This window comes from Puma concolor, chromosome B1 (assembly GCF_028749965.1).
Source record: "Puma concolor isolate L17-30 chromosome B1, mPumCon1.1.hap2, whole genome shotgun sequence".
NCBI lineage: Eukaryota > Metazoa > Chordata > Mammalia > Carnivora > Felidae > Puma > Puma concolor.
The window spans coordinates 142,789,731-142,806,956 of NC_141670.1; the positions used below are offsets into that span (position 1 = coordinate 142,789,731).

General features: G+C 34.9%; 1 protein-coding gene across 4 annotated transcripts in view; it reads right to left on the reverse strand.

Annotated features, from left to right (window-relative positions):
* BMP2K (BMP2 inducible kinase) overlaps positions 1–17,226 on the reverse strand; it is a 132,520-nt gene that overhangs the window by 32,225 nt on the left and 83,069 nt on the right. For all 4 annotated transcript variants that reach the window (XM_086704777.1, XM_086704778.1, XM_025921524.2 and 1 more), the window contains exons 8-13: positions 13,003–13,106; positions 11,468–11,547; positions 7,014–7,174; positions 2,798–3,015; positions 1,365–1,463; positions 183–367 (exon numbers count right to left, since the gene is read on the reverse strand). In XM_086704777.1, the coding sequence (XP_086560903.1) occupies positions 183–367; positions 1,365–1,463; positions 2,798–3,015; positions 7,014–7,174; positions 11,468–11,547; positions 13,003–13,106 (847 nt within the window). The remainder of the gene's footprint in view (positions 1–182; positions 368–1,364; positions 1,464–2,797; positions 3,016–7,013; positions 7,175–11,467; positions 11,548–13,002; positions 13,107–17,226) is intronic.

The window sequence follows — 17,226 nt, forward strand, 5'->3', positions numbered from 1 at the left end:
AATGGAAATGCAAGGAAGGATGGGGATGCACAGGAACAGAAAGAGAGGATGTGTAAGACAAAAAGGGGGACTTTGCAGAGACATGGACTCTGGAGTACTTCAGGAGCCACATAGTGACTCCACTCCACATGTATACCCACTTCCACAATAATTTCTTTTGCATTCACCGGAAAAACACTTGCCTATTGGCACTGTAGGAGGAGTCCACTATAGTTCCAACCTGAGCTGGAAGTGATGAAGTGTAGGAAACTAAGGCCGGTGAGAACTCTTGAGGGGAGGTAAGATACTCAGGAGACGCCTGTTGCTGAGGCTGCTGATGCTGAGCTAGCATTTGTTGCTGCAAGAAAGCCTGCTGGTACTGCTGCATCTGAAACAAGAAACGCCTGTTACACAAAACAGCACTTGCTCCAGGTCACTAAAGCACAGTCAGCATCGCACCTAGTTACTCTGCTCCTTCCTTTTCATGTTGGCAACAACATCAGAAGCCTGAAAAACAATTTATATATGAAGGAGCAGCTTGCTACTGGAATACCTCAGCAAGATAAAATAAGTCTATTTAAGAAGCTGTTTAACTGCATGTATTATGGTGATTATTTTGCAAAATATACAAATATCAAGTCATTACATTTACCCCCGAAACTAATATAATGTTATGTCAATTATACCTCAATTAAAAAAAAAAAAAAAAAAAAAAAGCTGTAAAGCCTGGCTCTCTTGGCAGGATTCAAATTCCTCACTTGAATAGTTTAAGAAAAAGACAATGGAGTAGCTTACAGTCACTAGAACAGCAGTTGCTATAAAAAATTTTTTAAAAAGTCACACTATTCTCTGAAGTAAATGCAATTTTCCTTTGGGTTTCTTTTTTTATTCAACAGATATGTGCCAAATGAAAGAGACATATGACAAAAGATCATGGGAAACAGATCATTTCCTTTATACCATGAGATAAGAGAAAAATACCATCAGTCAGTTACAACGTGCCAAATTCAGGTGCTACAGTTCAAACCAATGTAAAACTGCTTTGGAACACACGAATGGCTTTGTTGAAACTGTATTGGGCACTTGGGTGGTTCAGTCAGTTAAGGGTCCGACTCTTGATTTCAGCACAGGTCACAATCTCGCTGTTCATGAGATTGAGCCCTGTGCCAGGAGAGCCTGTTTGAGATTCTTTCTCTCCCTCTCTCTCTGCTCCTCCCCCTGCAAAAATAAACTTAAAAATAAAAAATAAAACTAAAAAAAAAATGTGTTCATTAACCTACTTGGGTTAATTTTGAATAATTAAATTCTGAATAATACCATTTATACTGTGAATTCCAACACTGGAATGTATTCTCAGAAATTTCTACAAATTATGTAACATTTACCATTGCAGGATACTGTGATGCAGAAGGTTGCGGCTGATACACTGAATGCATTAAAAACTGTTGCTGAAGGATCTGTTGCTGCTGCATTGCATGTTGATACTACAATGAAAAAACAAAGAAACTCATCAATATTACTTGTGCCTTTTTTGTGCCATAGTTGTTTTTTTTGTTTTGTTTTGCTTTTTTTTTTTAGTACTGATCTTAACATCATAACTATGGGTACTAGTGGTCCAAATACCAAAGTAAAATAGCTACAGTCAGTAAAGGACTACAACTTACACATGCTTATTGGAATTGGGTTTCAAAAGTATCAATGAAACATAACAGATTCAACTAAAACTATTCCCAGCACAGTTTAAGGATGTTTGGAAGAAAACTAAACCCAAACACATTTACTAATTAATGAAAACCCTAGTTTGTGTCCATGACCCATTATAGTAAATTCCTAATCTCCTCCATCTTCCCTTCAATGATATCTTCTGGCCATCCAATGGCACCGTCTACTTAACTATGTTCCGCTCTGGGTCTATCAGTCAAGACCAGAAGATGAGACATCCATGAGAAGTGCCATGCGTTTAATAGGCTCAAAAACATTTCAGAAAAGATGGAAGGATGATTGTGACAAGTCATTAAATTTGAAATAGTTTAGTGAAACTAGAAATTTGTAGGTCCTAACGAGGCAAAGGGCAGAATAGAACGTAAGGTCATTTTTTCCTATGTCCCTTCCAACTCTAAATGCCACTCGTACACACACACACACACACACACACACACACACACACACACTCTCTCTCTCTCTCTCTCTCTCTCTCTCTCACCCTGGCCAAAAAAAAAAAAAAAGCAAAAAGAACAAAATCCCAAGATAATGTTACTTCTGAAAGCCTAAATTATCACCCTTCCAGTAATAATGTTATAAATCTGTTTCTCAACTCAAAATATAACCTGAAAAAGATAACATTCACCATAAACAGCCATGTTTATTCATAATGTCCAATGACTGAACATTTTTGGCTTCATAAAGCCATGATTTCAATCTATTTCAACAGAATATTTTTTTTTAATGTTATTTTTTTAAGTTTATTTATTTTGAGACAGAGAGAGAGAACATGCGCAGGGGGACAGAGAATCCCAAGCAGGCTCCGTGCTGTCAGCGCAGAGTCCGACGCAGGGCTTAAACTCACAAACCATGAGATCAGGACCTGAGCTGAAACCCAGAGTCAGACGCTTAACCGACTGAGTCAGCCAGGTGCCTCTCAAGAGAATATTCTTAAGAATCTCACAGACTGCAACTAAAATAATCAGGAAATTGGACAAAGTGCTCACTTGGACCCAGAACTGAAGGTGCCCAGTGTATGAAAGGGAACTCCCTGATACTCAACAGCCACATGAATTTCACAACACTACTCCCGTATCCACAGTAACCAAAGAATTACCTGCTGCATGTAGGCATCCTGAAGTAGCTGCTGCTGCTGCTGCTGCTGCTGCTGCTGCTGCTGCTGCTGCTGGTGAGGATGGCGATGCTGTAAATGTAGTTGCTGCAATCTCCAATCTCCCTGTTGTAGCTGCTGAAGTACTCTATGCTGTTGTGGAGGCTGCTGAGGGGGACCCTGACCCAATACAATCTCGGGGCCATTTCCAGGTCTCGGTGCTCCTAAAAAGTGGTTTCCATGTGAAACATAGGTTAACATACTCAAGACTTCAACAAAATGGCTGGATTTCTAAACACTCATTTCAGTAACATTACCAAGGCATTTATATCCTTATTTTGTAACACAGAAACTTCCAGATGCATGTAGTCCAAAGGGATTATTTACTGTAATCTTAAATACAACTCTGCCCAAGTCAACATCTTAGAAACACTTCTTTCATATCTGTCAACACACCAGCCACATCCTTTCTTTCTTGCTTCTCAACTATCACATACACTGGCATAGGTCTGTGTCTTGGCCAATATGATTCTCTCCGTCTACAAGGCCACTTGCCACCCACTGCAATTCTTCTTATCCTTCAAAGTTTAGCTCAAATCTCTCTTCCTTGCTCCTTTATCTAATAGTTCCACTCAGTTTATAACATTTCATTCGGCCCTCACATATTGTTTTCATGGCTATTTCCTAACTAGGGTCCCTGGTGGATGGGATGATGACTTATTGATCTGTTAATGCCTTAAGGAATCTTTTTTATAAGAGATGCTCAATAAATGCTAGCTTAGTGAATCTATTAATACTGCCTCCTAAATGGATATTTATTTATAAGCTTCATAAATTTTACCCAAGGCAAATCCTATAAACTTTGGAATTATGAGAAAGAGACACACAACATCAAAAAGAAGAAATGTGATATACTATAATTTCTGTAGTCTCTTCCAATGAGTTACCATAAATTCAAATGCAGCTATATATTCCTAAGGGGGAAAAAGAGGAAGAGTGCAAGGAAGGAGAGGGAGATTCTTTTTCACCAATATCTTTAAACTTCCTAGGCCTTAAATATAACACACTTCTATGAAAATAGTTTTGTAACATTCTAATTCTCCCAATTATAAGAAAATGCATGTTGACTGCAATTATTTTTGAATTTATAAAAATATGCAAAATAAAATTAAAACCATAATTGTACCACACAGACATAACCACCATTAATTAGCCTTTTAAGTGTATTTCTTCCCACTTAGTAGAGTACTGAAAAGTTAAGCTCCTCAGCGTTATTCGTCTTTTAGGACCTTGATGTCTAACCGTAGAACATTATGGCTGTGAGTGAAGCCCAGTTACACCAGCAATCATCATAAAATAACTCACGAGGCTCACCTTTCACCTCACAAACTGTGACTTCACGTTAGTGACAGCAATCTAAAGGAAGTTCCCTGGTTCTCTAGCCAAAGCCACAGAGCACCAGAGAAATCATAAACATCACAGCAATCCTACATGGAAACAATGCTTTCAAGTATATCATTAAATCGTCATACTATTATTGCCCAGTTTGCAAATGATAAAACTAAGGCTCAGAGAAGTTAAGTGGAATCACCGGTAAAATTAAAGACAAACTATAAGAAAATATTTACAATATATTTAGCAAAGAACTAATACTCAGAATATAGAAAAATCAAATCTTCAGGGCAATAAAAAAATAAATAAATAAAAGCAAAACAATCTCACAGAAAATTACAAAAGATAATCCAGGAGAAAACAAACGGCCAGTAGACTGAAACATTGTATTAATCAGGAATATTAAAATAAAAACAAAGATATTTCACCTATAAACAGGGAAACATTCTAAAAAACCAATACTATCAAGTGTTGGCAAGGACAGGAATCAAAGGACACTGTTGTTGAGTGTGAATTTTTGAAGTCTTTTTGGATGGCAATCTGACAAATTTTAAATGAGTATACCTTTTAATATCTTCCTCAGAAAAAATACTCTAACATGGAAATCAAAAGAGTCTGTTATAAGGATGTCCACCACAATACTTTTAATAACAACCAATACTGGAAATAACCTAAACGGTTTAATAAGCTATGATACATTCACACTACAGAACATCATCTACCTACTAAAATACACATGGTAGATTTATATGCACTGATGTGCAAAGCTCTCCTAACTGTAGGAGTTAAAAAAAAAAAAAAATCAAATTGCAGAGAACTATGTATGGTAAGAATCTACTTATGCTAAACACAACATAAATTATTTGTATCTATATATGAACATGCAAAAACATAAAAAAGGACCCTGAGAAGCATACTAACCTATTGCTCGTTTACTCTATAGAAAAAATAACGGAGACTTTTACATTTTTCCCCGAAAACTATTGTGCTGAATATTTTAAAAGAATATATTTAAGTGTCACTTCTTGTATAATATTTAATGGGGGGAAAAGTTAAAAGATGCACATATGGGGGGGAAAAAGGAGTATTATTTTTCCAACTTAAGCTGGAAGCATGACAAAAAGAAATGCTGTCCCTGCTATAGGAGCAGGCCCGACCCTCACAGCTAGACTTGGTGTTCTCCTAATAAACAACAATTTCACAGAACACTAACATCAGACAAGGCTTCCTGTGACCATGGTAGATCAGGACAAGGGGACCGAATCCTGACAAAATCAGAAACAACCACAAAAATGACCAAACCTCTCCCTGTCCTGGTGAATAGGGCTGACTACTGCTTCTATCTAGCTGGAACTTTAGCTCCCCTCCTTCTAGAGAAGTAAGATTTATTAAGATACCTAATAACATCATACCCCCGGCTTCCTGACAGCATTCAATCCAGAGCAAAGCCCCACCTTCTTCAAGCTTCCCCCAGAATTACCTAAAACAAGCCCAAATCCTTCAATAAGTCTTTTCAAGCTCCATCTTACTGAGACACCACCACAGATTCCCATGATATGTGAGTAATAAACCAAATTTATTCAAATACAAGTGTGTTCTAAGTGGTCTTTGGCTGGAGGGCATTGATACATCATAGAGAAGACTAGTAGATCTCGAACCCAAAATGGTAAAACAAACAAACAAACAAAAAAAAAACCCACTAAATGCTTACTATGAAACAGAAACTTCCAGATAGCACACACCTTGTCATTTATTCTTTATAACAGGAAAAATAGGTGTTATTCCCATTTTACAGAAGAGAACAGTGAGGCTAAGAAACAGACACAAAAGGCTTCAACTTCCCCTAATTTCTCTCTTCCATGGAACAATCCTCCCATCTGAGTGACATGACAGGAGTAAGCAGCAACGTGTCAGGTAACATTAACATTATCTTCCCTGAATATACACCTAACAGTAATAGTGGTAGCTAATATTTAACATTTTGTAAGGACAGGGGATTATATTAAGCAGTTATTTAATCCTCACAGCAATCCTATCAAATAGGTACCAAAATTTTTATAACATATATTACTAAGAAATGGGAAAAACAGAACTCAAATTCAGGTTCATGAGACTCAAACTGGTGGGCTCTTAACCATTAGAGCATACCAATTGAAAACATCTTAAATGAAAACATTTTAAAATTAAAACAAAATAGCTAAATCATGAAATAAAATGCAAAACAGGGTTTTCTTAAGATGGGGCTTCAAGTTATATCCCCAGACCCGTGAGAGAACAAGTTTACTAGCTAATATTAGGGATACTTCCTTGAGGAAAAAATTTCTTTAGGTACTACACTGCACCATAATGCTTTGAGGATGTTTTAGATTAGAAAAACAAATCTCAAAATCAGATGAGAAGACAGGTTTCTGTGTCGTAATGTCCACACGACCTAAGCTAGATGCCTCTGCCAAGGTTCTAAATGCAGTGGAAAGACATATAACTTTTTAAGGCTAAAGTTTCAACTTCCTCCTTTCCAACACAATACAGAATTTTCCATACTCTTAGAACTTTATTATCAACCTCAAACCCTACTAGCTGATGACTCTATGGATAAGCAAGTTGAAAGCATTTTATACCATACTTCTATATTACCAGTATGTTACTACTTTTGCCTACAACTTTAGGAAAAACTAGTTGAGTTTATCAGACATCAGTAGAAAGTTTCTTAAAGCATTAAGTTATATGCTTCACAATAGTAAGTTTGCCAATAATTTATATTCCTAGGAATATCAAGCCATAAGATTTAAGCTAACTGTAAAGGTGACAAGGTTGGCAGGGCTGCTATTACCTTTTGGTCTGTGGCTACCGAATTCACCAGGAACAGGGACTTTAACAGGTGTTGCTGAACTCTGAATGGTCAGCACACTGGGAGTGGCAGTAGTAGAGTTGGCCTTTGGTCTTTGTCTTGGTGCAATTGAGGTTTCTGTTGGTCCAATGGTATCTGTTATTCTACAACAGAAAAATACACATTTCATTCTAAATACTGGCAGTATTTCTAATTTACTATTTGTCCTATAAAGCATCTATTTCAACAGATGCATTTTAATTATTACTGATGATATTAGTCCTCTCGGCCTCTTCCTGTCTCATTCCCAAGTATTAAATGTTTAATAAAGATAGGAAAGTAAATAAAATAAACCTAGCCATTTTCCTTAACTCAGTATGCTACCATTCACAGTCTGCCACTGAAGCTGGTAGATAAAGAATACAGGATTGCGGGGCACCTGGGTGGCGCAGTCGGTTAAGCGTCCGACTTCAGCCAGGTCACGATCTCGCGGTCCGGGAGTTCGAGCCCCGCGTCAGGCTCTGGGCTGATGGCTCAGAGCCTGGAGCCTGTTTCCGATTCTGTGTCTCCCTCTCTCTCTGCCCCTCCCCCGTTCATGCTCTGTCTCTCTCTGTCCCAAAAATAAATAAACGTTGAAAAAAAAAAAAATTTTAAAAAAAAAAAAAAGAATACAGGATTGCTCTTAAGGAAATGAAGTAGCAGACACAAACATAAACCTTCTCATAAGGTTCTGGACCAAATCAAGAGCCAGCTCTGTGAACCAGTCAGAAAAATAAAAACAAGATACAAACAACAGCCTCCCTTACCTTAGGCTCTAGGCCCAAGAACAAAAAGATGGCGCTCTAGGGCATGTGAAACAAAAAGGGGCCCAAATTTTCAGCAGGTGGAGCCATCTGCTCACATTCAACTTCTTGGATCTTTATGCTTTACTTAACAGTGAACAGAAATCATATAAAACTCTTCCCACTAGGACTTAGTTTAGGCCACAGACACAGGAGGTCAAAGTGGTAAGCACAGGTTTGAAAACAAGAGACACTAAAAGACACAGACATTTTCTTTTCCAAAAAAAAATTTTTTAAAAGCCAGGGAAAATCTTTAACTTATATATTTATCAACTTATTTTTTTCTACAAATTCAGTACAAAACTTCAGGTACTTTTTAATAGAGTTATTGATTTACTTTTCAACATGATTGACATAAAATCTCTTCACCAAGTTCCCTTAGCACATTTTCAAATGATTTGGTACTTAAAAAGTTTGCATACATGATTTATCAAATATGTATCTGCTGCATGCATTTGGAGAAAGTCCTATGTACAATAACTGTACATCTACAGTTCTTTCTTATATCTGTATGTGCCACAAGAGGGAGCCCTCTCAACAATCTTTCTAAAAAGAAGTGAATTTGAATCAAAAGATTGTGGAAAATAGTAGAAATATATTATATGTGTGTTGTTTTCTAAAAAGAACATTTATGTTTTAGATGGGATGGGTTATGGTACAAGTTACAGGAAAACTGAACTAAAAGGCAATAAAGTTTTATATATACATATATATATATGTATATATAAAACCAGTTATATCTCATTTTAATGATAATCAAGTATTTACTGAGTTCAAATTACGGATATGGCACTAAAACCAATGCTGAAGTCTCTAAATTCAAGTAATCTGGGGACTGTATATTCTACACTATCTTTCTATCTGTCTATCCATTCTTTATTAAGATAGTAGAGGCCAGGCCCTACCCTGCCTTGTTCCTGTTATAAACTGCTCTATAGAGATTCACAACATACATGAGCATAGCAAACTTCCAAAAAACAAATTAAAAGGTCTGCAGATTTTAGTCTACTGCTGCCTAATTTTACCCATGTACCAACATCTATCATACGATTACTGCTATCCAGCAAACATGGCAGAATACCCGGTCTTCAAAGAATTTACAGTATACCTAGGAAGATGTGCACATGTTCATCAACATACAGTAAAATAGAAGTCAGTAAATATAATTAGTGCCAAGCTAGTACTGTCAAGAGTTTCACAGAGGAATAATTCCACCTTTTTACCTAATTTGGCTAGAAAGGCTTCAGGTAGGTGCTGGAGAATAAAAAATAAATATGCTTTCGTTAGACAGTGAAAAAGAAATGAAGCATTCTGTATGAAGCAATGGGAAGAAAATGCCTGGGCAGATTAGGCAATATGAAAACACAAACGTGACTAAAAGGAAAGACTGAGTAATCATTAGTATCAACACTACTGTGCAGCCTCATCTGCACTATTACAATAGACAAAGCTGTTTTCTCTGCTTCCTTTCTTTTCCTCCTCCTTCCTATCACCTGAGCAATCTTCCTAAAACACACACTCTCTCCTCTTAAAATACTTCAGTGTTTCCATCTGGCAGGACAGTGATTCTCAACTTTTCCACTTTTAGATGCAAGTCACAGAAGTCTCAAATGTTTAACAGTCCCAAGAGCAGGTGCAGGTTTCAGGGAAATAGAAAGGGGCTTTTAAGAAGTAAAGCAAACATTGCCACATAGTAAAGGCCGGGCAGATCGACAGTATTCATAAAAGCTCTGAAACACGTAAATAATGGTATTTAAAGATTTCTCCAATCACCCCTCCCCACTGATAAGCCTTTGACATGAAAAAGACTATGTTTTAGACACATTTAAACTATTTCAAGTTCTTTACTGATTATATCAATAAAGAGTAAATTTATATTATTGACCAATAAGCACCAAGGAACCTAATTTTTAATGTCAGGTACGGATTTGACATAATATGAATAGTACTGTGAATTTTAGCTGCATTAACTATTTCATTAGGTTTTAATTGTATAGCTATGACTTGTGTCATGGTGAAAAGATATTCAAAACATCATTCTTGTTCAGTTGAGTCATGTTTTTTTAAAAATCTATATCTGCTTTCTTACAGATTTCATCGTTGACAAAATAATTATTAAAAACACACCAATAAAATAAAATTGAACTGACAAGTCCTACAATAGTTCATAATTGCCACTCAACTGTAACAGCAGCTGCCAACTACAGCTACGTCATAGATAAGACAGTCACAGTGAATTCATGCAAGTTAGATGCAACTTTACTCTTTCATCTCTTACTCAAAAGAGTATTTTAAATTCAAGTAAATGAAGATTTTTTTAGAGTGATGGTATATTTTTTTAAACGAAGTCATTCACAAGTGATACTTTAATTTCTAAATAGCAAATTATTTTTTATTACTTATTATTATAACACATCTAACAGCAAAGTCACAAATCGTAGAACTGACTGCCAGTTGAAAATTCACTGGCTTAAAAGCCAAAGTCCAAATTTCTGAGCATAACATATAAACAAAGTTGTTCATGACTGGCATCTACCTACCATTTCCCACCCCTCTCATCTATGTCCCCTCACACTCCAGCCTTGCAGTTTCACAAAGGCCATTCTTCTTGCCTGAAGTGCCTGCCTGTTACAGTTTCACTCCCCATCACTCCAGGTGACTGACTACTCATCCCTCAAGGAAAAGTTAAGGCAAAAGGATTCTTTCTGTCCTTCTGTTTTCTCTGCTCCCAGCTTTTCTTGTCTGTCTTCATTAGAATGTGAGCTCCTTGAGAATAAACACTGCTCCTTTTACTTTGTGGTTTACAGTATCTATATCTAGCATATAACAACAGGTACATAATAAATATACTTTATGTATTTCAGTCAAATGAAATCTTTGCATGAGTAAAATACAGTACCAAAAAAGCTGTGACCAAGAAATGTCCCCAACTGCAATATTATACCTGTCTGATAATCTAAAATATAATCCTGTTTATTAAGTTTTAAACTCAAAGAAGCAAGAAAAAAAATCAATCATTAATTCAATCATTGATCAGATACACATCTTAACATACATAACACAAGTCAAACTTATCAGTACAGTGAATAACTATTAACGATAATTTAAAACTTCTTTACCAGTCTAACAAGTACTATAGCCATTCATTATAAATTATACATAGTAATACATATTTTAAATATGTATTAGAATATATAAAATTGATTACAGATTTAGAATATTCTAAAACAGTTGCCTGTTATTTTTTCTTTCCTTAAAAACAAATGATACCAGCTACAAACACAAAACATAAAATTTCATGAATTAGAGTTCCCATGTGATGAAATAATGATAACCCCCAAAATGATCCAATGTAACATCACTAGCTGCGTAACCACTTCTTAATTGCTAAGGGTGAGCAGTTCAAGTGAGACTGATGTCAAACTCCATCCCCAAAGTAAGAAAGCTTCTTTTGTACTTGTTATCTAAGCTCCTCATCACATGCAGTAAGGAACACACATTTTTTTTTGTGTATAAGCGAAAATGATATTTAATCAATGACACTTGCTAGGATTAAACATCAGAACTATACCTTTTAAAAAATGCCTTTTCAAATCTCAGCACAGCTTTGCCTACCTGGCTTTTATTTGGCTTTTCCTAGAAGCTGCTTCACTAGCAGTCATCGGTTCAGGAAGAGCTGAAGGAATAGAAGAATTCTTCGAAGAAAAAAATAAAATAAAACTTTTCATTTTGATTTTCATTTCAATTGCAGAAAGTTTTATTTAAATGCTATAGATACACTCTTAAGCTTAAAAAGTACTGTCTGTGAAATACTTTCACCTCAGATACCTACAAAATATTCACATATATTTGCCAGATCTAATCTGCAAATACCACTTCATTCTACACAAATGTCACTTTCAATATTCATGTTCCACAGAATTCCTTGGAAAATAAACAGAACATCATCATATATCCACTTTACAAATAGGTAAATATTGGATAAAAAGAAGGATTATATTACATTTGTAAATCAATGACTATTTTCCAAATGACTTTGGAAAAGGCAGCAAACACCAAGCATATGAGTAAAGTGCTATTTCTATATACTGCAGATAATTTGCATGACACTGCTTGTAAAAAGTCTAGAAAACAAGAGCAGAAGACTTGTTTATGCTCTATAGAACGTTTGTCTTACAGTAGGCACCCAAATGCATATTTGCTGAATGAAAAACTAAAAATCCACAGTTAAATGTCAAATGAATTTACTTTCATGACTATAATATTAGACCTGCCTGATTTTCAGCATCAACAGAGAATATATTACAGTGAGACTTAAAAACAAAAAGAAATAGTATCAACGTCCTTAGTTTTCTAGTGGGATGGACTAAGTTTTACATACCGAGACATCTATAAGAACAAGAGCCAGAATGATCTTTACAAAGTTGAGAATGGCTTAAAATTAGTGATGGGTTTAGACTTTTATTAAAAATTAGCAAAGACTTGCCACACACAGTTAATCTGACATAGTTAGGTATACTATGCAGACTGAATATAATTCAAAACCTCTAAATAGTATTTATTAGCTATTATCAACTCATCGCCTTCCATGGACTCAGCACAGGGTTTTACATTTACTATTTGTGATCCTAATAATTATTACTTTGACGGAAAAAAAAATAGACATTAAGTAAGTTCCCAAAATATACAAAATCAGTCACTGATAAAGACAGATCTGAACCCAAGTCTCTACATTTACAATACCTATGCTCTCTACACCAAAGGTAACCAAACTTATTTCAGTTTACCCAGTGCTTAGTGCCTCAGCAAGTTTTCATGACCCTCTCCAACTAAAGATCTAATAGTTCTGTTTGTTTAAATGATAGGCCCAAACAACTTAATAATACTAATTTGTGCTGTGTCAAACAGATGTCACTGTGTGTCCCTCAAAAGGAAAAATATCCTGCTGTGCCCCAAGTCTGCAGTAGCTCCCCGGGGCACGACAATACACAGTTTCTGGCAATTATGACTTTTTGTCAAAAATACTAATCACAAACACACTATCGGACCACTTGTCATGAAACAAATAATTCTGTAAGTATATGTATCTATATGTATATATCTATCTATATGGGATTTTAAATTCATATCCTACTTGAAAAACTACTTACATTGATGTTGGAGACTGGACAATCCTTTTTGGCAAATTTAAATGCAAAATAGGACACTTGAAATATGTCAGGTCTATGTTCTGGATCTGGTTCAAGCATGAACCCTGTAAGAACAGATTAAAATGTTAAGAAGTTTCACTGAACACACAGAAGCTATTTAGGGGCATGTTAAAAGAGTAAAAGGTACATACATATATTTTTTCCATTCTAAGATCAGTGATTCTAGTAAAGTTTGTTAATGTTATAGAAAATATAGAAATTGTTATTTTAGACATGAACAAATGTTAATATTCTTCTCACGAAGTGACACAAAACGTGAGTTTTGTGAACTGAGGAATTATTCAAGAAAGTTCCAAGCCACAGTACAAGTCCTTATTGTCATTATTATCTAAAATACCTCTCCTAATTTTCAAAGGATCCTGAATCAAAGAGAAACAATGTAAGTTGTGTGCATTATAATCTATTTAACAAAAGTAGTTCAGGGTTGACAATATAGTTTTCCGAGAACATTCTTTCTTCCCATAGTGATGCTAACAATATTCACCATATTTCTTATTTCTACATGCTATTCACATCATGTTCAGAAGTATGAGCAGAGTTTTAAGGCTCTATTATAAGCAGATTTCACACCAGCCTCACAGCACTGCTTGAAATACCTGACCTTTTGTCTAACCAAAACGATCTTTTTTTCTAACCAAATGACCACTTGACTATTTCTTGGGTGACTTTTTAATTCACAAGTTCACAAGAAGGCTGACATTTATACTCGATTCTATAACTGAGAAATTTGTATTTTGTTAAAACACCTCCATGTTCTAACTCTGTTTCACTGATTAACTCTAAATTCTTATAATGTTCAAATCATTTTTAAATCTATTTGGAATATATGTATAGCATCAATTAGATCTGAGATTTGCTAATAAAATTATAAATAGAAAAATCTAACTATATAAATGACTAAACTAAAATTAGAAATCCAAATGAATTAAATCGTCCTTTCAAATTTAAGCAACATCTGAACAATGTGTAATACATCTGCAACAGCATGATCAGCATGGGTTAAAAACACAGTTGTGTAGAAAATGACACTAACCACAAACTTAGAAATTGATTTAGGAAATTCTAAACCCTGTTTTAAAAATACTCTGCACATAACTTGATTTTATATGCTTAAAAAGGCCAACATATATCACTTATAAAATTGACTTTTTATTATTTTATCACCATTGTTAGATGGAAATAACCAAAAATATTTACTATTAGTTTGTCTTTAACTTCATTCCAGAAAGGATTCGGGAAATCTACAGTTTATTTTATCCTCCAAAATTATATTTGTTCTTGATACCAACAAACGTTAAATATTTTAAAAGTATAATAGTACATGATATGAAAATAAATTTAAACACTTTTAACAAATGCTTATTCATATAATTTTTAAAAACCAAACAAATCACAAGAAACCTGCCAAATTCACAAACTTACTCTGTTTTTCTATTCTAACAATTAAGTTTATTTCACTTTTAAAATCTAATCTCAACTGTAGCAAATTATAATATTTATATTTATATAAATATATAATAGACCTGAAAAGGCATAAAAAACTGTAAGATTTTTTAAATATATGAGAAAATTAGAACAGAAAAGTAACAGCTGAGGGCCCCTCACCTCCCAAAAAAATGTAGGATAATGATATCAGTAAAGAAACTGTATATGATTTGGTCCTATAAATGTAGGCCAAAAATTTAGCTCTCTACTTTCTAGCTGTCAAAACAAATAGAGCAACATGATCCATTACAAGAATCACAGTATCCTTAGTATGAAAACAAACCAGGTACTAAGAAAAAGCACTATTCCTGATATTGAAAGCAAAAAGTAAATTCTCCTTGGAGTCTTTATAAAAAAGGCTCAGAGTGAACAATATCCTTAAGAAATCGCAGTGAGTGACAAAGGGTCATTCCTTCCATGATGATCAGTGACATAACACCTAACTGCATTTCAGCACAAGAAATTCTATGAAAGCAAAGAAAAGTATGACACAAGAATATACTTTTCTGGCCTGACTTAATCTAGGAAAATCTTTTCAAGTATCTAGAATAGAAAAGAATGATCCTTCAGGCAATCCTATATATAGTTTCCTTCTTAGTAATAAAAAGCAAGGGAAAATAAATTTGAGATTTCATGTTCTCTAACCAGTGTCTTTATAGGTAATTCTCTCTCCCAAGTTAGGCACTGCACAACATCCCCTAATGATTAGGTAACCAAGCTGTGAGTAACCAAGCTGATATCATTTTATAAGCAAACAAAAGGACGTCTAACACCTGGCTCATGTTTTCATGTAGGACTACATCCACTAAAGTCAGTTTAAGTTTGTTAACTGTACTGATCCCATTCATGGTACATAAAATCAGTTTAAAAGGTCATGACTATCATTTATTTTAATAAAATAGAATATAAAATATTAGAGTGCATTAATATGGTAAGTATAAGCAATGTTTCATGAAACCTGTTTTTTGTGTGTGTGTGTGTGCGCGTGTGTGTATGTGTATGAGGTCATAACTAAAATGTAACTTTTACTATGGATCTCAGTTTGAAAACCACTGTACTAGTGACCTCTCTCTCTACTTTATAACTCATTCCTCTCCAAGAAAAAGACAGTGAGTTGTCTAATTGTTAGATAAGAAAAAAGAAATAAGCACCCACATTCATCAATCTCTGATACTCTTTCTTTCAGAACGATTCTCAGGACATGTTATATTCTCTCTGCAACCATGTTTTGTAAATGGCGTGCTTCTCGGGAGGAAGTCTATGGCTTTCCAGCATTGCCTATCACTAGGTGTAAGTAAATTTGGGGACTGAATACAGATTAACAGGTCCATTTGCCTTCAGATCTAAATTTCATTCTGCAATCTGCTTTATTAGTACTGATGTTGACACTTTTACCTGATGAGCTCCTGTGTCCCATCTCTGACTTGATTCTAATTCAAAGTATAAGAAGACTGAAATCCATAGGTAGAACATGGCTATATTTTTATCTCTGAACATTTTTATATTAGATATTATCAGCCATTTAAAAAGAAAAAAATCAATAAGGCATCTTTAAGCATTTAATTTAAATAATATAATTTCCCAAACTGTCCAAGAGAATGGGTTGCAAAATGTACTCCTGGATTACTGAATGATATAATCTGGAGTAGAGAGGTATCAGCTCTAATCTAGCTAAACAATGAGGCGTATCTACTAAGAATGACAACTTCGTTTTTTAAGTAATTTGTCCATTTTCTCTCACAATAATTAAACCTCAAGTGTAGTGTTTTAGTAATTCCTACTTCAAAGACAACAAAACCATATCATCTACAAATATATGCTCCTGAAATGATTGATTAAGAAATGTATGTGTCTAGTTCATCCAAAAGTTAATCAAGTGTTTGAGTTCAAAAAAAAGGAGGGGGGGGGCAGAGAAGTTAGAATACACCCTGTTTACTCAATTTAAAGTGATCATGTGAATCATCATGGAACATTCCCACTGACCTTGATTCTACTGAAAATATAAGATCAACTTTTAAAATATTAGCCACATGGAAATGAAAGGCTATTTCTCTGTTCCTCTTAATTGCATGACTCTATTGATACGAACACTACTAACACACCCTGAGAACACAAAATAGTCCGAGCACTGAAGGTAGTGTATGATCAGACCACCACAGTATTTCCAACTGGAGTATCAGACAAAAAACACTTGCCCAAGGCAGCTGAGATAGTTATGTTTATAACAAACTTTGTGCAGGAAAGTACAACATCTATGCATATTCCAACAAAAAGCACAACTGATGGAGCAGCAGCTGCTGCTGCTATAGCACTAACCAAGTTAAAGTACGGTTTCACCAAAGACTCAACCCAAAAACTAAATAAAGTCATTCCCATTCAAGTTATACAAAATGATAGATCCACACCTGGACCTAAGTAAAAGTTAAACCAGCCTCTCCAATAGCTCAACAAATTTAACAGGAAAATACTTTGGACAGAAGTCTCAAAAGAATTTATCTGCTTAAAATCTTGCTCAATTGTTTTCCTTTCATAAAGACACTTTTTCTCTCCCAAAGACTTCTATTTACTACGCTTATAGTAAAAAAGCTAAAAAGAGAAACACCCACTCTGATTGTACAACAAAAATACTCTAAGCATTAACTTGTTATTTTTATCTGTTAACCTATGGAGATTATCACA